Source organism: Eumetopias jubatus, unplaced genomic scaffold (assembly GCF_037043125.1).
Source record: "Eumetopias jubatus isolate StellerSeaLion01/CBP00866 unplaced genomic scaffold, mEumJub1_p1.0 scaffold_52, whole genome shotgun sequence".
Taxonomy (NCBI): domain Eukaryota; kingdom Metazoa; phylum Chordata; class Mammalia; order Carnivora; family Otariidae; genus Eumetopias; species Eumetopias jubatus.
Genome location: NW_028274858.1, coordinates 660,505 through 686,593, shown reverse-complemented (window position 1 = coordinate 686,593; position 26,089 = coordinate 660,505). Strand labels below are relative to the sequence as shown.

Genomic DNA, 26,089 nt, shown 5'->3' with positions numbered 1-26,089 from the left:
TCTTGCATCAGGTGCACCTCCTCTCCTGTCAGTCACTGTCAGCCTGCAGCCTCGGAGGGTGGCTACCCTGACAACCTCCAGCCCTGGGGACAGAGCTGGTGTGGGTGAGATGTGGTCTCCCAGCAGGCCTGTGCGCCAGGTCCCCACAGTGCTCCCTCTCCTCCTGCAGGCTCACTGTGCCACATACCCCCTCAGTCTCCCTGGGCCCAAGTCTTGCTCTATTCGCGGACCATCCTTGACCCAGGCTCCACACGCTGGGATTGGGAGCAGGTCGTCTGGACCTTCTGGACTCTCGCTTCCGTGCCCGTGACATGGGCATAGTCTGACCTCACGGACTGCTCAGAGGAGACCCAGCGCAGGAAGAGGCAGGCCACTGCAAGAGAGATGGCTAGTGACCCCAGAAGGAGGACACAGTCCTTGCAAAAAGCACCGGGCTCACAGGACCCAGTGTGGGATGTGGGTGTCAGACCAGGGAGCACAGGGAGTCCTGGAAGGGGTGGCCCTGGCGGGGAAGTCATTGAAGGGTCCCAGAAGAGGCAAAGACAAGGAAGATGACAGGATAGAGCTTCCCAAGGAGGTTGATGAAAGGATCAGAGAATTGCAGAGACCCTTGGAAAACTCAGAGGCCCTGGAGATGTTGGCTGAAACGCAGTCATTTGGTCCAAAAAGTTGGGTCACAACACCCCAGTCGACACTGGAGGATTTACTCTTTGTTGGTTCTAGGAATCAGTAGGTACCTGCCAGGAGAACTCACATTGCATGAAGTCTAGGATATACTTACTTTTCATTACTTTTCAGGACTAGATTTTTCTAGAGGAAGTGCTAAGCATGGGTCTTCCATTCTTTGCATTGTGCAACTGGCCTCTGTTTTCAGGAGCTGATTCTTGGTGCTCATCACCACTGCTAACCCTGAGGACGGCCCCCGTCACCTCCCACAGTGGACATGACCATGTGGGTTGGGGGGTGCTCACTGATGAAGCCCCAGTGCTCAGTACACAGCAGGGACCCCAGATCCTCTGCTGAATGAGGGTGGAAGGAGGGAGGGTTGGAGGGAGGGAGGGAGGGGGAGGGAGGGTTGGAGGTGGGGAATGAATGGGGGAGAGAAGGAATGAGGGAAGGAGTAAATCCACAGAAGCTGGGTCCATAAATCAGGAGTCCTGATTTGGGGTGAGGTCCGAGGGCATCACAGCCTGGGCCCTGGATGGTGGCTCAGGGCACGTCCATCTGTCCTCCCAGTGCTGACCTTCCTTCTCCTTGGACCCGCTGTCATCCTGGATCCTCTCCCCCTCCTCCTCAAACAATTCCCAATGTTCCCAGGGGCAGGGTGGCAGGAGGGGTGGGTCTCAGGAGGGGCTTCCCGGATCCTGTGCCCCGGATGACACCGGGACAGTAGCTGCAGGGCATTCTGTCATGAGAACTGGGACCGTGGATCCCATCCATCTCCTTGGGCATTAGTGTTGTTCCATTCCCTGCTCTCTCCAGCACCGCTGTGATGAACACTCCTGACAATACGTGTGTGAAAAACCGAGTCAGAGTTTCCGGGGCTGAGTCCGAGGCTGAGGATGGGTGCACCTGTGGCCTGGGATGGGTGCTGCTCACTGTTCTCCCAGAGAGGGGTGCCTGACACCATTCTCTCCAGGGGACCTCTACTTCCTCAGGTTCTCCCCAGGGCTGCTGGTGCCCAGACCAGACACCTGCCAGTCTGAGGGTGACCAGCGCTGCCTCCAAAGGGTTTCCTTTGCCAGAGTCCTTCCCCAGGAGCTCCCGCATCTCTGACACATTTTCCCTTCGTGCCTATCCTTCCGCCTTGGACTTGCTTGTGTTTGGTCTCCGTCCCTGTGGAACCCAGTGACTGGGAGCGTGGTTTGGACCAGAGTCAGGTGAAACCTTTCTCTGCCTTTGGGTTGTGAGCAATGCTTTTGCCCTTTGTGGTGTGTCTTCCAGCTTTCTGCATTTCCCTGGTTTCTGTGTGGGTCTCAGAAGGAACCAGCCCTGTCCTGTCTGGGGTCAGGCTGTGGGGTCCCAGCAGGACCAAGGGTCTCGGCCCTGAGTTTGTGCCCATAATTCCTAAAGTGGCCTCTTTGATTACATCTGATGTGTAATCCTTCGGGGATTTCAATATCAAATAAGGGAAATTTTATGACAAATAAACACAGAAGAAAAGGAGTCCCCTTTGAAGTTAGGGGGGCAGACACAAAGGCCCCTATTGTGTGATTCCAATACCAGAAACATCAGGAATAGGTAAAGGAACAGAGAGAGAAAGCAGCTTAAGGGTTGCCGGGGTCTGAGCTGGGGGAGAAAAGGGCAGGGAGGGCTTCTGGTTCGGGGACTCCTTTGGGGAATGAGATATTCTGTGGCAATGTTCTGGGGTGTGGTGGCACAGCGTTGGGCATGTACTTAATGCTCATGATGTGTTCAATTGAAAAGAAGAAATTTTATTTAAAACAAATAATAAACAGTATATAGGACATGGAAGGATAAAATAACAGTTAAAATGTACCAGAGAGAAGTAACACAGGGGGAGGGGATGAAACAATCGGGCGGGGTCTCGGGTTCCGGCGATGGAACTAAGGGTGATTGTACAAGGTGCTCTCCCTGCAGGGCTGTGGACTCTGGATGTGGCAGTGGGAGCCCTGCAGCAGCAGGAGTAGGGGCAGGGCTCAGGATAGGGGCAGGGACAGGGGCAGGGACAGAGGTAAGAGCAGGTGCAGAGGGAGGGGCAAGGGGAGGGACAGGGTCAGCAGTAGTGGCAGGTACAGGATCCAGGACAGGAGCAGGGAAAGGATATGGGTCAGGGGCAGGAACAGGAGCCCTGGCAGGGGCAGGGGAAGGGGCAGCGGCTCTGGCAGGAGTATGGACAGGGACAGGAGCAAGGGTAGGATCTGGGTCAGGAACAGTGGCTCTGGCAGGGCAGGAGTAGGAACAGGGGCAGGGGCAGGAACAAGAGCACAGGCAGGGGCAGGGGCTGGGGCAGAGGCAGAGGCAGGGGTAAGGGAAGGGGCAGAAACTGGGTCAAGATCTGGTTCCGAGGCAGGGGCAGGGGCTGGGGTGGGGCAAGGGGGAGTGGCAGGAACTGTAGCAGGGGCAGGGGCAGGGGCTGGCGCAGGAAGAGGTGCCAGTTCTTCCTGGACAGCGCCAGGCTCTCCGTGGGCAGGTGCCGGGTCATATGCTGGCTCCTGGTTTCCTCCTGAAGTCACTGCAGGCACCAGCCCTCCCTCCAGATCCAGCTCTAGCTCCTCAGGTTGTGGAGCAGCTGTGAGAGGAGAAAAGCTTACCCCGTGCCTGCTCTCTGTGGGCCTTTGCAGAGACAGAGCCCAGCCCAGGGCCTCCCAGAGAAGCCACATCCGGGAAGGAACCCTCACAGGGACGTCTCCCCAACTGCAGTTCACCGCTGTGTGCTCTGTGCCCAGTCGTTGCTCCTGGCCCCACACCAGCCTCTGGGGGCTCCTCCCTGTGGGGCCAGCACCGACGCATCCCCACACACCACAAACACCCAGCCCCGGCCTTCTCACCTTCGGCCTTGGCCTCCATGGGCTCCGGCTCCTGGACCATTGTCCGGTGGACAACCACCTGGGACAGTGGTCTGTGTGGTGTCGGAGGTCTTGCCCGGCAATCCCCAGCACCTGTTTCTCGGGATGCCTGTGGGGTCAACCCCTCTGTCAGGGAGGAGGGCATGTCTGCCAGCTGCCTCTCCATGTCCTCCGTGACCTTCTGCAAAGACAGGGGCCGGTAGCCGGCCCCAAGGCCTCACAGCCCTGCCCGGCCATCCGCACTGTCCTCCTGCCCAGTCCCCCTGCTGCTCCCAGATCAGACACACACCTGTGCATGCACAGCCCTGCACCCGGGATGCAGTGACCCATCCCTGCAGGGTTATCGGGATAAATCTCGGGCAGAAGGGGCAGCGCCCGCACACCCCGTCCCACACAGCCAGCCTTGACCTTGAACATGACCTGCCCACTGGGTATCTGACCCCTCATCAGCCTGCTCCTGCTCGGGGTGGCCCCACCCTGCATGACCCCTCTTTACACACACACTCACACACACACACACACACTCACACACAGACACACGTACACACACAGACAGACAGACACACACACACACACTCTCTCTCTCTCTCTCTCTCTCTCTCTCTCACACACACACGCATACACACACATGTGCACACTCACACACACACACAGGGAGGGCACCTGGGGCTACACAGGTCATCAGAGTGAGTGGGGCTGGGTGGCCGGCTCTGGGCCTCCTGGTGTCACCTTTCTGTTCTTCCAGCCGAATGGCCAGAGGCGGTGGGGAGCCCTGACAGGAAATCCCCAGCGGGGGACAGCGTCTGCAGGGCACGCTTTCTTCTGCCTGCAGCCTCCGGACCTCGGCAGGCAACATGCGAACATCTTGGTTTGAGGATCTCCAATGAAATGACCTGGTCAGGGGGCTGTCTGTGGAATGTGGGTGCCTGGTTACCAGGGTTCCAAATTCTCTTTGGCTCTGTTGTCAGAGAAGTGAGGTCACCACTGCCTGGGGTCCCCTTACCCAACTTCCTCCTCACAGGAGGGCCCCCCTTCTCCGGATGCTCAATGCTCACCCTCCCCCCATGCCCCATCCACACAGTGATACCCACACAGCCCACCCACAGCCCCTGGGAGGCCTGGGTGCGGCCGGTGTCCCCACTGTGAGGGCACAGAGCTGGGTTCAGACCAGGCTCCTGCATGTGCCCAGAGCTGTGACCCTGGACAGACCCTGTGCCTCTCAGGGCCTCCCCAGGCTCCCCATCTGCACATCGGGGTATTCTGGCTTCTACATCTAGGGACGCCATCAGGGGTAGGACCTATACACATGTTCCGTGCCTGCTATCACAGGAGGCTGGTGCATACTTGGCAATGCAAGGATGAGCCAGGGGCTGGGCTTGGCATGGAACACAGCTCAGAGGGGCTTAGGTCTGCTCTGGGGTCCAGGCAAAGCCACCCCCCTCCTGCCTGTGTCCCAACCCCCATGAGAAGGTAGTAATGAACTGATTCTGACCTTGTCCTCTCCCAACACAGACTTCCAGGGGCTCCCATTACGGTTAGGCTCAGGTCCCAGGGCCTCGTCTGTGCCCGTGTGCTGGGCAGTCCCCACAGTGGCTCCTGGCACCCCTGGTCACACATCTCTGTGGAATCCCCTCCCCTCCAGGGTGGATGGCCTGTGTGACGGCGCTCTCAGGATTGGAATGGCACAAAATGCCGGGATGTTATTTCCAAGCTGATGGAGTCTGTGACTTCTCCTGGTTCCCTCTGTCCTGGGTTCATTCTCTGTCCCCTTCTCTGTCTCTGTGTCTGTGTCTCTCACAGGAGCAGACCCGTGGGTTCCATGGGCGATGTGAGAAACCGCAGAAGCCTCCCTTGTCCCCGTTTCCCTCTCCGGTCCTGGTGCCCCATTCCTTCCTAAGGCCTCCTCACCCTGACCGGAGCAGTGATTCTGGATCTTCTTCCACATGGGGACCCTGAGGCTGCAACAAGTAGGGCCCTGACCTTGGTCTTCAGACTGGTGGCCCTGTGCTCTTCCACCTTCTGCGTAGCCAGGTCCTAAGGCCCCCAAGCCCCGAGTCTGTCCTCTGCTGAGAAGGACCTCGAGGGGTTAGAAAACATTTTCCCAAGACTGGGATCACAGGGGGTCGGGGATGGATATCCAAGGCCGAGAGGCACTTCTATAAGACTGTGGCACCCTTGGGACACTACATCTCTGCAGCCCAAGTGACATCAGAGTAAGCTGAGGCCTTTTGTGCTATAGCCCTCCGGACTTGGGGGAGGGTATCTCTTACTACTCCCAAGTTCGCAGGGTGGTGTTGGACACCGGAACCCAGACCTTGTCTTTTCCCAGTGCCCTGGCAACACCCTGGGTCCCTTGGGGAACCCTGACCATCGGCCCGGACTGTCCCCCCGTCCCTATGGGGCCTGGTTCCGGGTCCTGCAGCGACACAGTGAGGAGAGGTGAGGCCAGGCAGGAGCGGGGAGAGGGCAGAGTGGACTCTCCCTGGGGGCCATGGATCCCTGGTCAGTGCAGACCCTGTTTTGTGCCGGCCCCTCGGGCACCCAGATGCCAGCTCCCGGTCAGGCTCCGGGAGGGAGACCAGAGTGTGGCCCCTGCTAGCTCAGATGTGTCACTCTGTCCTGTAGCTACAGCCTGTCCCACCAGCTGGACTCCCCCTCCTAGTTGGCCAGCTCACCTTCACGGTCAAGAACAGGCCATCATGAAGGTCAGGGGCCAGTGTGTGGCTGGGCAGGCAGGGGAGGGCTCGCTCTGGGCTCAGGGAGTCTCTGGCTGGGCTAGCAGGGGCTCTGGAGGGCTGGCCTATCCAGATTCTCTGCTGACCAGCCCTGGGATAGGGGGGGTTTAGGGTGAGGGTGAGGGTGAGGGGTTAGGGTTAGGGTGAGGGTTAGGGTGAAAGTGAGGGTTAGGGGTTAAAGGTTAGGGTGGGGGTAAGGGTTAGGGTTTAGGGGTAGGGGTTAGGGGTAGGGGTTAGGGTTAGGGTTAGGAGATGATGGCTCCTGATACTCAGGTAAAGATATATAAGACCTACTGGATATTCAGTTGAAGGGCATGTGATCTCCTGAAAGTTATGTGAGCTGAGAAAGTGTGACATTCAGTTAGCGAAGTTAGTAGGTGAATAAAGCTCATTTGACAATCTGAAAACTCTTAACACTCAGGAAGAAGATATGAGGTGTCCTGACACGCAGGTAGGCAAGGGACAACCTGTTGATGCTCAGATGGTCTGGTGGAGAACTTACACTCAGGGAGAGGAGGGCACACTGCCCTTCATGCAGGTGGACGTGTGACCTCCTCACACTCCTACAGGAAGGTGAAACTTCTTCACATGCAGGTATGTGAGGTGAGCATTTGTCATGCTCCCGTCGGTGAGATGTCGTCTCCTGACAATCAGAAAAAATGAAACCTCAGGATATTCAGGTGATTGTGGTGAGAATTCCTGACCCTCAAGTATAGGAGACACATCTTCCTGCATGTAGGTCCCAGAGAGGAGACCTGGAGACACTCAGGTAGGAAACACCAGACCTTGTGATACTAAGCAGTGAATAGAAAGGTGGGCTTTGTAGTCCTAAATTAGAGAAATTCAAAGTGGCTCTTTGAAAAGTGTGCTGATAGTATGTACTTGGAAGAGGGAAAGACAATTTGCCCTACACAGGGTTAAGGATCGATTAATCTGGTGAGCCCAACACCCTGTGACCTTGACATGCTGCATCATCTTGACACAGAGGGACAGAGCTGCCCCTCAACCCATGATTTGGAACAGGAACTGTGGTTGCAGCTTGCATGAGGGGAAGACCCTGATACTGCACAAAACTGGATCCTCAGATGATACTGAACCTTCGAAGGGTAACTGGGAATGAAGATCCTGGCCTTGGGACAGAGGGAGGGGGCTGCACATGAGCCCCCATCACCCGAGGGGTGCAGAGGAGCCTGTACAGAAACCTGGGATCTTCTTTCAGCCTGGACCGGTTAAGCTAAAGGGCTCCTGCCTGGCCTGACTATTGGGGTGGGGGAGGGGGATGTAGCCATGCTGATTGGTCAGGAGGCCACAGAGCTGTGTGAGGTCACTGGGCTTCCAGGCCAGGCTGGGGCAGGAGTATGGTAGAGATGCTGCCAACTGCCGTTCTGCTGGCCTTGGCAGTGTCTGTGGTTGCCAAAGATAACGCCACGTGTGAGTAAGTGTCAGGGACACCTCTGGGGGATGGAAAGAGTGTCTTTTGAATAGCAAGCCCCACCCAGATGCCCTCTGTCCAGGGCTAGGCAGGAGGCCAAGCTTGGGCCTTAGTAGTCCCCTGGGTCTCACGGGTGTGACCCACATCCCCAACTCAGACCATTCGTGCTCCCAGCTTCATCAGCCAAGAGAAACCAGGGCTGACCCCTTGGCTCCTATGCCTCCCGTAGCACAGACGCTGGGGCCCTTCCCTCACCTAGAGACTGACCTCACTGCCTCTTGCACATCAAGTCCCAATTTTTAGAAACCCCTTTCTTCCCACAGATACTGAGGTGCCCCCACCTGTGGCTGACTCCAAAGATCCCAGGGTATTGTCATGGCATTCTTCTAGGGTCCCCCCTCCACCTTAGACTCTCACAGCCCCCAGGGTACCCCCAAAATCTTGTGGCCTCTCCCCAGTTCCCAGAACTTCCACCCCTGGACCCCCGCTGTTCTCCACACCTGGGATCACTGGACCTGCCTTGGCTACTCTCCCTCCTCCTGCCACCATCCAACCCCACACTGCAGCCCCAAGACCCCTGTGGCTGTTCTCTGAGTCTCCTGCCCAGAATTGGCTCTAAAGACCTCAAGCCATTACAACTCTCTCTCTCCACCTCTAGCTTCCTCCTCTGCCTCGGGATCTCCCATATTTCTAGGGCCCTTATCATCAGTCCTGCTTCCTATGGCACCTTCTTCCTCGCCTTGGGGCTACACCCACAAGACCCCAGAACTCATACTCCTCAAAACCGGTTCCTGAAGCCTGCAGCTTCCTGCTTCCTTACCGCCCTGACAGCGCCTCTCCTCAGCAGCTCCCCCTCGGACCCTCCACACTCCCGGTTGCCACACTTTGCCCAGCCCTCTAGCCCTGATTCCCCCATTGTGCAGGTGCGAGGACAGGCTGTGCCTCTTCTTGGTTTGAACTGTGCCCCTGGTCTCACCCCAGTGCCCCCTGTGGGTTAGGGTTCAGGCAGAACCCACTGGGAAGTGGCCGTATCGTCGGAGGGCAGGATGGAACAATCGGGGCCTGGCCCTGGATGGTCAGCCTCCAGGTTTTCACGTCCCACAATAACCGAAGGTACCATGCGTGTGGAGGCACCTTGCTGAACTCCCATTGGCTGCTTACTGCTGCCCACTGCTTCGTCTCCAAAAAGTACGTGTGGGAGCGCGTGGAGGGAGGTCTTCAGAAAGGCTCTTTCCAGAAAGGGACATTCTCCAGGGCTCTCTGTGCGCAGTCTCCCCGGGGCTCTGGGCCTTGTGGCAACCAGACCATGAGTGGGTGGGCCCAGGCCCTTGCTGGGGGAGGGCTCTGAGGATCATGGTCACCAGAGGTTTCTGTCGAGCCCGTCCTTTCTGAGGATGACCTGGCTTGCCTCTGTGCCCACAGAAATGTATATGACTGGAGACTGATTTTTGGAGCAAGGGAAATTGTGTATGGGAACGATAAGCCAGCGAAGCCGCCTCAACAGGAGAGATATGTCGAGAAAATCATCATTCATGAGAAATACATCCCCAGTTTAGAGCACAATGACATCGCTCTCATGAAGATCACCCCTCCCGTTCCCTGTGGGCAATTCATTGGAACGGGCTGCCTGCCCCAATTTAGGGCGGGCCCACCTAGAGTTCCCCAGGCCTGCTGGGTGGCTGGCTGGGGATTCTTCAAAGAGAAAGGTGAGTACAGGAGGGGTTCTCACAGGGGTAGGGGGACTGCTGGTCATTCCCTCAGTGATCTCTGAAGTGCAGGGGCCATATGTGGTGCCTAATGGTGATGTCCACCAGAATGGGGGACACTATCCCCTTTTAGAGCGGGAGAAACTGGCAGCCGAGTCCCCTGTCCACAACCTCACCACTGATGGCTCGTGTGGTCGCTGGGTGGAAGGGAGCATGCAGTCCCAGGAGAACCTGGGTAATTTTCGAATGGGGTATGGGCTGTGGCTCTATCTGGAGCCTGGAACCCTAGTTGCTACCTTCTGGAAATGGGGGATTGTCCCCTGAAACGGCACTTGGAGAAGAGCTCGAGTTGGGGTTTTGTGGTTGCGGGCCAACTCCTCTCCTCTCTGGACAACCATTTCCCCATCTGTCAGTGGAAGGGCCATGTCATGATGTCTCTGAGCTCTGAGACCCCAGAGCCCAGCCCTCTAGACCTCAGTGAACCTCTGCTCCCCACCGTCGCTGGTCACAATGCGAGAATCCACCCTCCCCATCCGAGGGACTTCGTTTTCTCTGGAGAGAGGGGACAGGGTTCTTGGCAGGCCAGCAGTGGGCAGCAAGGTTTTGACGAGTAGGTTAGGCCTTTCAGCTTTGCACAGGTGACCACATGGACTTTTTACCCAGTCACATTGGGGATGAGAAGAGAGACTGAAAGCTCTTCTGTCCCTTGATAATGGAAAACTGAGGGCTCCTAATTCAAGGCACTTCAGTTATTTGGGGTTCAAAATTCAGCATTTTCTGCTGACAAAACCCTGGTAGTTTCAGTATGCTTCCTGTAACTCTTCTTCCCTCTCTCAAGGCTACCCCCCTTCTCTGATTGGGTTGCTGCTCCTCCCAGGCACCCCTGTTTTCACTGGCCTCTGCTGGCCCTTCCCTCCTTGACCTGGGGTATCAACCTCTGTCTGGCTATTGATGTCCATAGCTCTGCTGAGGCCTCTAGAGCATTCTTCTTGTCCCACCCCCGGCCTACCCTGCTCTGCCCACCCACGCAAACATGGGTGCAGTGTCCCATGGTTCTTGGAGTCCCTGGGGGGGGGTGATCTCAGCGTTCCCATCTACACTCCAACTCCTACCACCACCTTTGCTGTCCTATCTCTCAAAAGGTTTATAGGCTCCCAGCTACACCCTGGACATCACACAAGGCCTCTTTTGTTCTAGAATCCTCCTCAACTTAGTGGGATTTCTACCATCTTCTGGTGAATCCCTCCCCCACTGGTAAGGCCAAGTCTTAAAGAAATCCCCAGCCTCCAAATTTCTGTGACATTCCTGCAGACCTTCCTTTTTCTACCTCCTCCTTGAGCCAATATGCTTCTGGGGTAATCCTCCTTTTCCATTGAATTTCAGGTTCTTGTGGACTTTTTAGCATTTAAAGCCAAGGTGTTGGGATTGAGAAAACCCTGTTCTCTTCCAGGTCATCTGGCTCTTCCATAGATCTAAAAGGTCACCACCACAAGCGACCAGGCTTGTTGTGGTGGTCATTTCCATGTCACCCCTGCCGTGGGGACAGTGCAAGTACAAAACTAACCCTGCTTGGGTGGTATGCAAAGTTGACCTGAAGGGCCTGGAGATGCAGTCCAAGCCACACAAACACACAGTCTGAATGCTGTGTGCCTAGCTCCATCCACTTTGCTCCACTTGGTTCTGTCTTCCCACTTGGCCTCCACTGCCATGTTCTAAGTGTGATCCGCCACCTCTCCACCCAGATGCAGGCGATTTCAGACCCACCCACCAGGCTGTGGCTGGGCTGTGGGTGCGGCCGTGGTGGGGGTAGGCCACTTGATGAAGAGGGGATAGCTGCCCCTATAGCCAGGTGTGAGGTTGGCTGATGGAATCATAGCCTGGGCTGGGCCTTTCTTAACCCAAAGGTCATGATGGAGCCTCTGGGGCTGTACAGGAGGTTCTGACCTGCCTTCCGGTTATTCCGACCACCCATGCCCCTGACAGATCTGTGTGTGTGGAGGCCATCCTGCAGCTCCTCCTTCTCTGTAACTTCAAAACGGATGGGAGGCGTGCAGGGAGGGACTCATCTGCCCAACTCCAGCAGATCCTGTCCAGAACTGAGCTGAGGGGTTTAACGGGGGATAAGAAGCAATGAGGGGTTCTTAGAGCCGTACTGTGGGGAAATGAAATGTGTGTCCTGGATTCGAGTGTAGAGAGGAAAACCTTGGTCCTAATGCAAGCCACACCACATCCCTACCAGGATGTCTGGGCAAGTGGTGCTCCAAGCTCTTGATTGGAGGCAAGGTGAGTCACAGCGCTTAACACAGGGGGTCACTGTGGAGTGTAAATGAGGTGACACATCCTGGCTATAGCTGTGAATAATCATCTGGCATCAACACACATTCCTGCAGCCACATCGGCTCAGCCTCCATGCACTGCCCCTCCTCTTCACCTGCATATGCCTCCACCACCCCACATCCTTCAGAAGTATCTGAGGAGAGGCCAGGGGCATTGACTTTCATGGATTTTAGGTTGAAGTAGAGCATTTCAAGATGATGGGGTTTCCGTGGAGGGAGGAGGCAGGGCTTTCCCAAAAGTGCCTTCTGTGATCACTGACCACCGATCCAACTGGCTGTAGCCTACAGGATCGCACCTACACTGCAGGAGGCCCGTGTGAACCTCATCGACCTCGACTTATGTAACTACAGCCAGTGGTACAACAGGCGTATTCATTCAACCAATGTGTGTGCAGGGTACCCTGAAGGCAAGATCGACACCTGCCAGGTAACTTCCCTTCGGGCGCCCTTTCCCTGTCAACACCTATTTTGTGAATCCCTGAACTCCACTCCCTCCAGGGCCCTGCTTCAGTGACCCTTTCCCTGGTCCCATCTTGTAGCAGTGAGGATGGGAGGTGACACCTGGGGCCCCAACAAAGAACCAGTCACCACACAGAGCTTTATCCCACCGTGACACAGAGATCATACCACCAGAACACCACCCTGGAAGAGAATGCTTACCTCTCCTCACCAGAATACAAAACCTTCCAATCCACTTGTACACACATGCCCATGCATGCATAATGCCTCATACATGGACACATGGGTCGCTTAGCTTCCCTCCTCACTGACAATCCATCCCCTTCTCACATCCACCTGAAGCTGTTGATACCAACTCAAAGTTTACCACCACCACTTGTGTTCATGGCAGCAAGAAGCCATGGGACTGAAGAAACTGTCCTTCCAGAGCCTATGGCCCTTCTGGGCAGGGGAAAAGTGGCTCAGAGAGTGACTTCTGTGTCCTTCTGGGCAGGGGGACAGCGGCGGGCCTCTCATGTGCAGAGACAACGTGGCAAACACCTATGTGGTCGTGGGAGTCACAAGCTGGGGGGTAGGCTGTGCCGGAGCTAAGCGCCCCGGAGTCTACACGGCCACCTGGCCCTATCTGAACTGGACTGCTTCCAAGATCGGTTCTAATGCCTTGCACATGGCTCAACTGCCCACCCCTCCCCATCCGACTTCTCAAGCAATCCTGGCTAGACAACCCTCTGCCCGCCCTTCTGCTCGCCCTCCTTGGTACATCCAAAGGCCTCCTCGACCTCCTCCCAGCCCCCCTGCATCTCGACCTCAACCTCGACCCCAACCCCCGGCCCCAACCCCACCCCCACCCCCACCTGCTCCCCCACCTTTCACTAAAGCTCCCCAAGTACTTTCTTTTGCCAAGCGACTACAGCAACTTACAGAGATCTTGAAGGGGAAGACCTTTTCTAATGCAAAGGGGTATTATGAAATGGAGGCCACAGATCTCCCAGAACTGACCACCGCCTCCTGATCTGACCCCACTTCCAACAGACCCAGTGAGCCCTTTACTCCCAAGAAAACAAAGATGAAATAAATAAATATAAATATAAATATAGATATAAAATATATTTATATATATCTATGAAGAGATGCTTTCTGGACTTCTTCCTACCTGCCCTCCCCGACTCAATCCAAACCCTCCCCCAGCAAATCTGTCCTCCCTCTGTCACCCTCCAACAAGGTGGAATTGCTTGTATGTCAGTGGCTATTGTGGTTTCCTAAATCTTGATTTTTGAAGTTGGAACAAGGTGATCTGGGGTGACAGGCTAGGTATGGTCTGGATCTCACACTCAGAGTCTCTGCTTATTAAATCAGTGCAGGTGGGCCCTGGAGCACTTCTGTGAGGTGAGCTGACTCAGAAGGAGGGGTGTGGGTCTGAGTCCATTGGAGAATGACCCCAGGCTGAAGTTTTGTAGCGTGGCCCTCTGATGCTCAGTCCACATGGCCAACCCCAGGCAGGAGTCTGCCCTCAACCAGAATTGCTTATGTCCATCTGTGAATTCCTGAGAAAGAGATCTCAGTGGCCTCAGTTCAACTGCCCACTCTGGTCAGGGCCAAGATCAAGCCTAAATGCTGGATTAGCCACTTGAGGATTAAAGATGGCAGGCTCCAGAAAGAAACCCCTGGGCTCCTGGCTGGGCAGTTGCTGCAACAAGCAACAGTCTCATACCTGTTCACCTGTTCACTGTGTGCACGTTTCAAGTGCAAGATGGTCCTATGGTCTGGTTGCAAAGACAGATGGCAGAGGGTACAGGAGCATGAGGGAGGAGCTTTGGGTGAGGAAGACCAAGGACGCTGTCTTTTCCTGCTGGGGCTGCAACAGGGACTGATGAAGCAGGCATGAGTATTTTCAGGATTCGTCAGTCTGTCTGGGTTCAAACAAACCCCCTACTTTACCCCTCATCAGCTATGTGGCCTTGGGAATATGGCCAGAGGGTTGTGTGACAATGAAAGTAGGACAGATGTGAAGTTTTCAGAGCAGAGCGTGACAGTCCATACATGCTTATAGATGAGTGCTCTAGAGCCACCTGGTGATGAGATGCTGGGTAAACTTATACTTATGCAGGGGCACTCGGGTGTATTTTGTCTGTGCCCTTATGAGCCCTGGAATGCCTAGGCTACCTAAGAGGACATGCAAATTGATCTGGGTGACCCATGGCTCTGTGGTGTATTAACATTTGATAAAATAAAAGAACCAAATTTTATCTGCCTTCCCTGAGAGCCAACATTACTAAGATTAGAGTTGGCATGTCCATGATTCCTTTCGTGGGCTTTGGTCTGTCTCTTCTAAAGTCAGTTTCTTAATGTCCCTACTGGGTATATAAGCTTTGTGCCCTGGTGTCAGACACCAGGTACCCTCTAAACACTGAACAAAACTCAATGTCAGTCACAGAGTGAGACAAACCCCAAGCCATAGGCCACATGGCCCAAAGAGCAGAAAGAGCCATGGCAGCAACTCAGGACCTGCCCTCACCCTTCCTGGGCAGTCCTGAACCCGGAGCTTGCAGGTGGGAATGGTGTGGCAAGATGTGCTCAGGCTAGGGAGTAGGGGTGGGTGCGGAGGATTTGGGACAAATTTGGAGGAGCTATACTACCAGTGGTTTCTTTCCACTTACAGATCATCCCTCCTCCTCAGAGTTTTCCAGGATCCAGAACGGATTCTCCTGGCACTCTCTCCTTTCACATGCTCAAATCCTTGTCCTTAGCTTTTCCCTTCTCTCCTCATTGCGCCTGTCATCTGTCGCTGACACTTGGGTCTCCTTCCTGGGGAGACAGGGCTTATGCTCAGGGAGCACTAATGGGAGGCCATGGATTGGGTAGAGCCTGCAGAATCCGATTGATGGTCTCTTGTGTATCTTCCGAAACTTTCCATGCCCACGAATAGATTTACGTATAACACCCTTCTTATTCACTGTTCATACTACTCTGACTTCCTGTTTCATTTAGCAAATTAGAGTTATTTTCATATTAGCACACAGGGACTCACCTTCTCAAAATTACGTTGTGCGGTGGGGTACTTACGAGATATACTGCCACATTTCCTTCCTGGGAGGGGTTATCTAGCCCACTGCTTTAGCTTTCCCTCAATGTACTCATTTCCCCACATATAAGCCAATACTGGTTTATATCAAATTCACTGATTTTTGCAAAACTAATAGATGTTCTAATTTTCTTTTTTTTTTTTTTTAATTATGAATGAAGTTGTTGACAAGTTAAGTGAGTCTCTGATCTGCCTTCATATCCCTGTGGATACTCTAACCCTAAAAAGGCTTACAGGTCCCAGAGCAGATACTGCTGCACACAGAGACAAGAAGAACAGGGGAAAACTGGACAGGCTGTACAATGAGCCAGCACCAAGGGGCATCTAGGCAACTGAAGGATATGCTCACTGTTTCTCTGTGGGATGGTTTAGGCAAATGATAAGTATTTTTCTAAAAAGCAGAATTCATAATGACTTTTATTGCTAGGAACCATAACAAGATGATTTGACGGTGGCTAAACCCGTGCATGTGGTAAAAGCCTGACTCCTGAGCATTCGGGAATAACAGACCTAAGATGTGTGTAGGCAGAAGTACTAATAGCGAATTTGATCCATATGAGAAATCTTTTTTTAAGATTTATTTATTTATTTATTTGAGAGAGAGAGATAGCATGAGAGAGCATGAGCAGAGAGAAGACACAGAGGCAGAGGGAGAAGCAGGCTCCCCACTGAGCAGGAAGCCCGATGTCGGACTTGATCCCTGGGCCCTAAGTTCATCACCTGAGCCGAAGGTGGACGTTTAACTGACTCATCCACTCAGGCACCCCCAATATAAGAAATCTTATGTTTACAAGGAAAAAACTGATCCCAATGAATATAATTTTACTATATTTTAAATGGAAGTGGAAAACATGGAGGTAGTTCATCTTTAATGTGTAGAAAACTCATCAAGCAACAGAAATTAGCCTAATGGAGTTTTCTGCTGAAACTATACTCTTGGTAAAGAATCGTCAGTGACCTGCTTCTGGCCACTATATTTGGGCCTGTGTACTTCTCTTGGGTAGGTATTCAGAGAGTGGAATGGCTGGGTTATATGGCAGGTGTAAGTTTTGACATATGAATGCACCCAGGAAACCAGCACCACAATCAACATAGAGAATCTGTCCATCACTCCAAAGGCTTCCTTGGGGTACTCTGTAATCCCTCCAGCCCCTTCCCTCCCCGGCCCTAGCAACTTCTGCTCTGTTTCTTTCACTGTGTATCCATTTGCATTTAAAAAACAATTTTAATAAATGCAATCATACAGCGGGTGTTTTTTTTGTTTTTTGTTTTTTGTTTTTTTTTTTTTTTTGGTCTAGCTTCTTTCACTCAGCGTAATCATTTTGAGGTTTATCCATGTGGCAGTGTGTCGCAGTCCTTGTGGACTGGACAGTCCTTGTGTCTCGTTCTTGTTGCCACCCAGCGCTCCACTATGTGACTGCCCCACCATTTGGTTCTGTTAACCAGGTGATGGACTTTACAGTTTTAGGTCGTTAGAAATAAAGCAACTATGAGCATTTGTACACAAGTCTTTGTGTGGGCATATGCTTTCATATTTCCTGGCTAAGTACCTACACGCAGGATCATATGGTAGGTGTATGGTGAGCACTTTTAAAACTTGCCAAAACGTGTCTTCAAGGCAGTTTCATCACTCTACCACCCCGTCAGCAGTATCTGAGAGTTCCAGTTCCTCCAGCTCCTTGCCAACACTTGGTGTGCTCCGTCTTTTTGATTTAATTTAATCTTTAAAAACAATTTAAAAGATTTTATTTATTTATTTGAGAGAGAGAGAGCACAAGCGAGCACAAGCAGGGGGAGGGGCAGAGGGACAGGGAGAAGCATACTCCGTGCTGAGCAAGGGAGCCCGACATGGGGCTTGATCCCAGGACCCGGGGATCATGACCTGAGCCGAAGGCAGTCGCTTAACCAACTGAGCCACCAAGGCGCCCCGAATTTTAGCCATTCTTATAGGTGTGTAATAAAATGTCATGTGTGGGGTTTTTATCCACAAGTGTAGTCTATATATATATTTAAAGCATTCGAAATGAATATTGTTAAGATTTATCATGAGGTAATAGGGCAGTAACTTTTGACAGCAACAAAATGTGGGAGTGCACATAGGGAAAGGAGGAGGTAGAAATAAGCATGAAATTAAATTCATTCAAACAGAATTTGGATTTTTCAGGCATCACAAACATCAATGGAAAACATCTGAAAGACATACCAATAGCAACAGTCATAGAACAATTTCTCCATTAAGCCAGGTCTCTACTATATAAAGATATTCCACAGTATGCAAACTCCCAGAGCTGCCCTGTCTGCTGAAGTTACTACACCAAATAGAACACTTTATATTTAAAACAAAATCCTCAGGGTGCGTGACTGGTTCAGTCAGTAGAGTGTGGGACACTTGATCTTGGGGTCCTGAGTTCAAGCCCCATGTTACATTGTAGAGATTACTCTTTAAAAAGATACTAAAGAAACCCAAGTTTAGCACAAGTCAACAACTTGCCCACAGTCAGTTCATCCTCCACTTTTAGGGTGATGATAGGTTTGCTCTTCACAAGAAGCATCATGTGCCACCTTATTGACCTTTATACGGTTTGTTTATTTCCAATGTATGCTTTGATCTTGCCCCACTAATTCTCTCTCCCCAAAGCTCTAGAGAACCCCAGTTTTGATCTGCATGCTCAGTGAGAATTCGTTCATGTCCATGATATTTTCATAAAGAAGAAGAGAGACAATGCAGAGCCCAGGGGTGGGATCTACCCGGCCAGCACTTGCATCTCTCTTGGCTGGGTTGAGCTATCACTGAACTGACTTTGTTAGGCAAATGTGTGCCACTGTGCCAAAGAGATGCTAAATTCCATGCTCAGACAGATTCGGGAGTGTGGCTAGGGTCAAATGATTCCTCAGGCTGTATGTATATGCCAGGAATATAAAATTGGTTGATTTAACTTTGGAATTTTTAATTTCTGAGATAAGAATCCAAACTTCAATAACTTTTCCTTGAGGAACATGACTTAAGTGTTGTATTATATGAAAGCAGTGAAAATGTTCTCTCGTGAATACAGTACGGTCATTGTGACGTGGCTCTAGTGATGATGAGCAGGCTGTCCTATCATTGCAGCCCTACTTAATCCCTCAGCCACTGAAACACTATTACTCTTCCTAAAGGTACATACTGTACACACAGACACAGCATTGTCAAGACTACTTTGTTGAACATAGGCCACTTCTAAAATTACAGTCAACATTCCTAAAAGCAAATAAAACAAATCATTCTACACATTGCTTCTTTAGTGCAAAGCCTTTGAAAACAACCTTATTCAGAAAAGTGGTGCTCTGCATTTGGCTAGCTATTACTCTAGTCATGTGAGATCCATCTATAAGAAAGTAAGGAAGGAACAAATTAATAGTGGAAACATAAAAATTTGAAAATTATATTTGGATCCTATGAGTTTAAGCAAATGTTAGCTGACAGCTGCAACAGACCAAGATTTAATGAGCATTCCAATCATTTCCCACCTTATACTGTTCTTTTTAAAGGAAATAAATTCTCTAATACCACTGCTATCTCCTCTAGGTAAATTGTTTAGTGTGAGTCTATCCAAGGCCTGTGATTACTACCTCCTAACTCTGCCGCACGTGCCCAGGCACTCTGAGAGCTATACAGGACAGGGTGCACTTGAAAAAGATCAAACAGCACTTCTCTGTGAGGTCTTGTTCAGAAGACCACAGAATCCACCAGAAGTGAACTTCCAAAACATTTTTCCACACTGAAAATGATAAACAGAACTCATGTGATCACAAATTCTACAGAGGCCACAAAATGTTAGAATAAACTGGCCTTTAGGGTTAGTGATTCATTAATACCTAAAATCTGTTTTTGTGTCTTAGTAAAATTAGCATTACTTCATCCGACAAAGGAATAAATCTACTTATAAAACTGGACTTTTGAATAGATTCAGAGCTTCTTTCTCAGATTTTCTTCTTAAATCAGCAAACCCATTTCAGGTAAAGAGGAAGCACGTATGTAGTTTGAAAATATTTTCTTTAGCTGTCTGCAAATTAACTGATTGATTCATACTCAATGTTGGAACACTGTGTCAGTTCACACCAGACCCTGAGAAGGCACTGAGAAATCTGACAAGAGCAAAACTAGGAGTGTTCCCACTCTACTTTCTGTGTAGTGAACATCAAAATTGTAGATACATATAATAAATGTATACTACACCACGAGCATCTTTAGCAGAGGTGTTGAAGGAGATATTATAACACTGTTTTAAATCACAAATGCTAGGGGCTCCTGGGTGGCTCAATGGGTTGAGCGTCTGGCTCTTGGTTTTGGCTCGGGTCATGAGTTCAGGGTCGTGGGGTCAAGCCCCCCCATGGAGCCCCACATTGGGTCCCGCACTCAGTGGGGAGTCTGCTTGAGATTTTCTCCCTTCCTCTGCCCTTACCCCCGCTGCCCGCCCCCCATGCTCACATGTGCGCTCTCTCTCAGATAAATAAATCTTAAAAAAATAAACTGCAGATGCTAAATACCCTATTTCAAATACTCTAATTTATTTTTTATTTTTTTTAAGATTTTATTTATTTATTTGAGAGAGAGAGAATGAGAGACAGAGAACATGAGAGGGAAGAGGGTCAGAGAGAGAAGCAGACTCCCTGCTGAGTGGGGAGCCCGACGTGGGACTCGATCCCGGGACTCCAGGATCATGACCTGAGCCGAAGGCAGTCGCTTAACCAACTGAGCCACCCAGGCGCCCTCAAATACTCTAATTTATGAATTAATATCTATGATGTAACAATGGCACTTTACCACAGTGATTGGAGAACAGTCCACTTTTTTGCCAATTTTATGAATACTTTCCTTAACTAACTGTACAATTACATAACACTTACATGCCTTTTTAGAAAATGTACTGTACACAGTTATAAGACTATAGAACTAAGCTTAATCATACTTTAATTAGAAAAATCACGTTTGTATTATGTTTCTGTTAAAGGAAAAACTGTGTTACTCTAATACTTTTAATGTAATGACTTTGGTTCAAGATTATGAAAAATTTGAATAACTTCTCTCAAGACCATTTCATTTCAAATTTATACAACTAGTTTAGTCAGCTGACCAGAAAGAAAGGAAATAAAAGGAAAATATTTGCCCAGATGAGGTAGAGAATGTTCACAAGAATTCAATGCATAGTTCTCTTGGTTGTTCTGTTTCATCCTTAACTGGGCCCATACCAATTTTAAATCCGAGCTTAAATGAGCTTCTTCAATTCTTCTTCCAATAAGGCTCTGTCACTCCCATCTTCGGGTCATGGAGTACTCACGTCTCTGCAGAGTACTTTGTCTTTGGTTCCGTGCTGCTCATCCAAGGACCACCAACACAGCCATTTTGAGAAGGGGATGTAATCACTCTGCCGTTTTTACTCACAGGCAACACTGATTTCTGATTAGGCTTGCTGCCGTCGTATCCAGTGGTAATGTCCTGTGTACGCAAAAGAACAAGTATCCCATACAATTTTGGATATTCTTTTGGGGAATAAAACCTGTGAAGCCTTTCAAATACACTTTTGATGTTAGTTGGATCACAACACAAGAAATAAGAAATCTGTGAAATATGATAACCACATTTTTCATAAATCTTAATCAGTTGCTGTTTCAATGTTACATTCATGGTTTCCAAGTAAGACCATCTCAGAACAACAGTGGCAGTACTCCACTTGTCATTATGCAAAGGGAAGTTCCACACAGAAAACCAACCAACTCTTCAAATGCAAAAGGACTTCTTTCCCATTTTCCAGGAGGCCTTTGTTCCCCCCTAGTTTTTTTTTTTAGAGATTTTATTAGAGAGCGAGAGACAGAACATGATGGGAGGGGGGGCAGAAGGAGAGGGAGAAGTAGACTCCCCCCGGAAGAGGGAGCTGACGATGCGGGGCTCGATCCTGGAACCCTGGGATCATGACCTGAGCTGAAGGCAGACGTTTAACTGACTGAGCCAAGCAGGCGCCCCATCCTGTTCCCCTCCAGTTTTATTGAGAAATAACTGACATACATTGCTGTATAAGTTTAAGGTGTGCTGCAGGATGGTTTGATTTACATCGATTGTGAAATGATTACCACAGTAAGTTCAGCCAACCTCCATCTTCTCAATTTGGATACAATAAATATCATAGGTATTTATTGCCTATGGGAGGCATAGATATAGTTATATATAGGTATATATACCCATAGGGTGCCTCGGCCACCTGCACAGCTTATATCAGGATATAAGGTACCTGCACTTAGAGTAAAAAGCCTTCCAACAAAGAAAATCCCCAACCCAGTTAGCTCCATAGGTGAGGTCCACCAAACACTTAAGGGGAATATAATGCCAGGTCTATATAAACTCTTCCAGAAAATAGAGAAAAAGAGGATATTTCTCAACTGACCATATTTTTTTTTATTTTTTTTATTGTTATGTTAATCACCATATATTACATCATTAGTTTTTGGTGCAGTGTTCCATGATTCATTGTTTGTTCATAACACCCAGTGCTCCATGCAGAACGTGCCCTCCTCAATACCCATCACCAGGCTAACCCATCCCCCTACCCCCCTCCCCTCTAGAACCCTCAGTTTGTTTTTCAGAGTCCATCATCTCTCATGGTTCGTCTCCCCCTCTGACATACTCCCCTTTTCTTCCTCTCCTGTTATCTTCTTCTTTTTCTTTTTTCTTAAAATATGTTGCGTTATTTGTTTCAGAAGTGCAGAACTGTGATTCAACAGTCTTGCACAATTCACAGCGCTCACCGTAGCACATACCCTCCCCAATGTCTATCACCCAGCCACCCCATCCCTCCCACCCCCAACCACTCCAGTAACACTCAGTTTCTTTCCTGAGATTACGAATTCCTCATATCATTGAGGTCATGTAATACATGTCTTTCTCTGATTGACTTATTTCACTCAGCATAACACCCTCCAGTTCCATCCACATCGTTGCAAATGGCAAGATCTCATTCCTTTTGATGGCTGCATAATATTCCATTGTGTATATATACCACCTCTTCTTTATCCATTCATCTGTCGATGGGCATCTTGGCTCTTTCCACAGTTTGGCTATGGTGGACATTGCTGCTATAAACATTGGGGTACACGTACCCCTTCGGGTCCCTACAGTTGTATCTTTGTGGTAATACCCAGTAGTGCAATTGCTGGATCGAACGGTAACTCTAATTTCAACTGTTTGAGGAACCTCCATACTGTTTTCCAGAGGGGTTGCACCAGCTTGCATTCCCACCAACAGTGTAGGAGGGTTCCCCTTTCTCCACATCCCCGCCAACATCTGTCGTTCCCTGACTTGTTCATTTTAGCCATTCTGACGGGTGTGAGGTGGTATCTCATTGAGGTTTTGATTTGGATTTCCCTGATGCCGAGCGATGTTGAGCACTTTTTCATGTGCCTGTTGGCCATTTGGATGTCTTCTTTGGAGAAATGTCTGTTCATGTCTTCTGCCCATTTCTTGATTGGATTATTTGTTCTTTGGGTGTTGAGTTTGATAAGTTCTTTATAGATTTTGGATACTAGCCCTTTATCTGATATGTCATTTGCAAATATTTTCTCCCATTCTGTCCGTTGTCTTTTGGTTTTGTGGACTGTTTCTTTTGCTGTGCAAAAGCTTTTTATCTTGATGAAATCCCAATAGTTCATTTTTGCCCTGGCTTCCCGTGCCTTTGGCGATGTTTCTAGGAAGAAGTTGCTGCGGCTAAGGTCGAAAAGGTTGCTACCTGTGTTCTCTTTTAGGATTTTGATGGACTCCTGTCTCACGTTTAGGTCTTTCAACCATTTGGAGTCTATTTTTGTGTGTGGTGTAAGGAAATGGTCCAGTTTCATTCTTCTGCATGTGGCTGTCCAATTTTCCCAACACCATTTGTTGAAGAGACTGTCTCTTTTCCATTGGACATTCTTTCCTGGTTTGTCAAAGATAAGTTGACCATAGAGTTGAGGGTCCATTTCTGGGCTCTCGATTCTGTTCCATTGATCTATGTGTCTGTTTTTGTGCCAGTACCATACTGTCTTGATGATGACAGCTTTGTAATAGAGCTGGAAGTCCGGAATTGTGATGCCGCCAGCTTTGCTTTTCTTTTTCAGTATTCCTCTGGCTATTCTGGGTCTCTTCTGGTTCCATACAAATTTTAGGATTATTTGTTCCATTTCTTTGAAAAAAGTGGATGGTATTTTGATGGGGATTGCATTGAATGTGTAGATTGCTCTAGGTAGCATTGACATCTTCACAATGTTGGTTCTCCCAATCCATGAGCATGGAACGTTTTTCCATTTCTTTGTGTCTTCTTCAATTTCTTTCCTGAGTATTTTATAGTTTTCTGAGTACAGATCCTTTGCCTCTTTGGTTAGATTTATTCCTAGGTATCTAATGGTTTTGGGTGCAATTGTAAATGGGATCGACTCCTTGATTTGTCTCTCTTCTCTCATGTTGTTGGTGTATAGGAATGCCACTGATTTCTGTGCATTGATTTTATATCCTGCTACTTTACTGAATTCCTGTATAAGTTCTAGCAGTTTTGGGGTGGAGTCTTTTGGGTTTTCCACATAAAGTATCATATCATCTGCAAAGAGTGAGAGTTTGACTTCCTCTTTGCCGATTTGGATGCCTTTGATTTCTTTTTGTTGTCTAATTGCTGTGGCTAGGACTTCTAATACTATGTTGAATAGCAGTGGTGAGAGTGGACATCCCTGCCGCGTACCTGACCTTAGGGGAAAAGCTCTCAGCCGTTCCCCATTGAGAATGATATTCGCTGTAGGTTTTTCGTAGATGGCTTTTATGATATTGAGGTATGTACCCTCTATCCCTATACTCTGAAGAGTTTTGATCAAGAAAGGATGCTGTACTTTGTCAAATGCTTTTTCTGCATCTATTGAGAGGATCATATGATTCTTGTTCTTTCTTTTGTTAATGTATTGTATCACGTTGATTGATTTGCGGATGTTGAACCAGCCTTGCAGCCCAGGGATGAATCCCACTTGGTCATGGTGAATAATCCTTTTAATGTACTGTTGGATCCTATTGGCTAGTATTTTGGTGAGAATTTTTGCATCCATGTTCATCAAGGATATTGGTCTGTAATTCTCTTTTTTGATGGGATCTTTGTCTGGTTTTGGGATCAAGGTAATGGTAGCCTCATAAAATGAGTTTGGAAGTTTTCCTTCCATTTCTATTTTTTGGAACAGTTTCAGGAGAATAGGTATTAATTCTTCTTGAAATGTCTGATAGAATTCCCCTGGGAAGCCATCTGGCCCTGGGCTTTTCTTTCTTGGGAGATTTTTGATGACTGTTTCAATTTCCTTAGTGGTTATAGGTCTGTTCAGGTTTTCTATTTCTTCCTGGTTCAATTTTGGTAGTTGATACATCTCTAGGAATGCACCCATTTCTTCCAGGTTATCTAATTTGCTGGCATAGAGTTGCTCATAATATGTTCTTATAATTGTTTGTATTTCTTTGGTGTTGGTTGTGATCTCTCCTCTTTCATTCATGATTTTGTTGATTTGGGTCATTTCTCTTTTCTTTTTGATCAGTCTGACCAGGGGTTTATCAATCTTGTTAATTCTTTTAAAGAACCAGCTCCTAGTTTCATTGATCTGTTCTACTGTTCTTTTGGTTTCTAGTTCATTGATTTCAGCTCTGATCTTTATGATTTCTCTTCTTCTGCTGGGTTTAGGCTTTATTTGCTGTTCTTTCTCCAGCTCCTTTAGGTGTAGGGTTAGGTTGTGTATTTGAGACCTTTCTTGTTTCTTGAGAAAGGCTTGTATTGCTATATACTTTCCTCTCAGGACTGCCTTTGCTGTATCCCAAAGATTTTGAACAGTTGTGTTTTCATTTTCATTGGTTTCCATGAATTTTTTTAGTTCTTCTTTAATTTCTTGGTTGACCCATTCATTCTTTAGTAGGATGCTCTTTAGCCTCCATGTATTTGAGTTCTTTCCGACTTTCCTCTTGTGGTTGAGTTCTAGTTTCAAAGCATTGTGGTCTGAAAATATGCAGGGAATGATCCCAATCTTTTGGTACCGATTGAGACCTGATTTGTGACCTAGGATGTGATCAATTCTGGAGAATGTTCCATGGGCACTAGAGAAGAATGTGTATTCCGTTGCTTTGGGATGGAATGTTCTGAATATGTCTGTGAAGTCCATTTGGTCCAGTGTGTCATTTAAAGTCTTTATTTCCTTGTTGATCTTTTGCTTAGATGATCTGTCCATTTCAGTCAGAGGGGTGTTAAAGTCCCCCACTATTATTGTATTGTTGTCAATGTGTTTCTTTGCTTTTGTTATTAATTGCCTTATATAATTGGCTGCTCCCATGTTCGGGGCATAGATATTTACAATTGTTAGATCTTCTTGTTGGATAGACCCTTTAAGTAGGATATAGTGTCCTTCCTCATCTCTTATTACAGTCTTTGTTTTAAAATCTAGTTTGTCTGATATAAGGATTGCCACCCCAGCTTTCTTTTGGTGTCCATTATGGTGCTAATGGACACCAATGGTAAATGGTTTTCCACCCCCTCACTTTCAATCTGGGGGTGTCTTTGGGTCTAAAATGAGTCTCTTGCAGACAGCATATTGATGGGTCTTGTTTTTTAATCCAATCTGATAGCCTGTGTCTTTTGATTGGGGCATTTAGCCCATTTACATTCAGGGTAACTATTGAAAGGTATGAATTTAGTGCCATTGTATTACCTGTAAGGTGACTGTTAACTGTCTGTTGTCTGTTCGTTTCTGCTCTTTGCTGCTTTTAGGTTCTCTCTTTGCTTAGAGGACCCCTCT

General features: G+C 49.1%; 1 protein-coding gene and 1 pseudogene across 1 annotated transcript; one reads left to right on the top strand and one right to left on the bottom strand.

The window, feature by feature from the left end:
• Positions 1–26,089, bottom strand: part of LOC148161840 (acrosin-like) — a 481,356-nt pseudogene that overhangs the window by 69,175 nt on the left and 386,092 nt on the right.
• Positions 7,624–13,210, top strand: LOC148161845 (acrosin-like). The gene is made up of 5 exons (XM_088020537.1): positions 7,624–7,700; positions 8,679–8,885; positions 9,120–9,403; positions 12,021–12,166; positions 12,692–13,210. Exons 1-5 carry the CDS (start codon positions 7,624–7,626, stop codon positions 13,208–13,210), a joined length of 1,233 nt encoding a protein of 410 aa, XP_087876663.1.

Excerpts from the sequence above, each read along its gene's own strand:
- LOC148161845 (XM_088020537.1), top strand. The coding sequence starts at position 7,624 with ATGGTAGAGATGCTGCCAACTGCCGTTCTGCTGGCCTTGGCAGTGTCT. Across the intron at positions 7,701-8,678 it reads AAAGATAACGCCACGTGTGA|TGCCCCCTGTGGGTTAGGGT; the intron begins GTAAGTGTCAGG and ends GTCTCACCCCAG. Across the intron at positions 8,886-9,119 it reads CACTGCTTCGTCTCCAAAAA|AAATGTATATGACTGGAGAC; the intron begins GTACGTGTGGGA and ends CTGTGCCCACAG.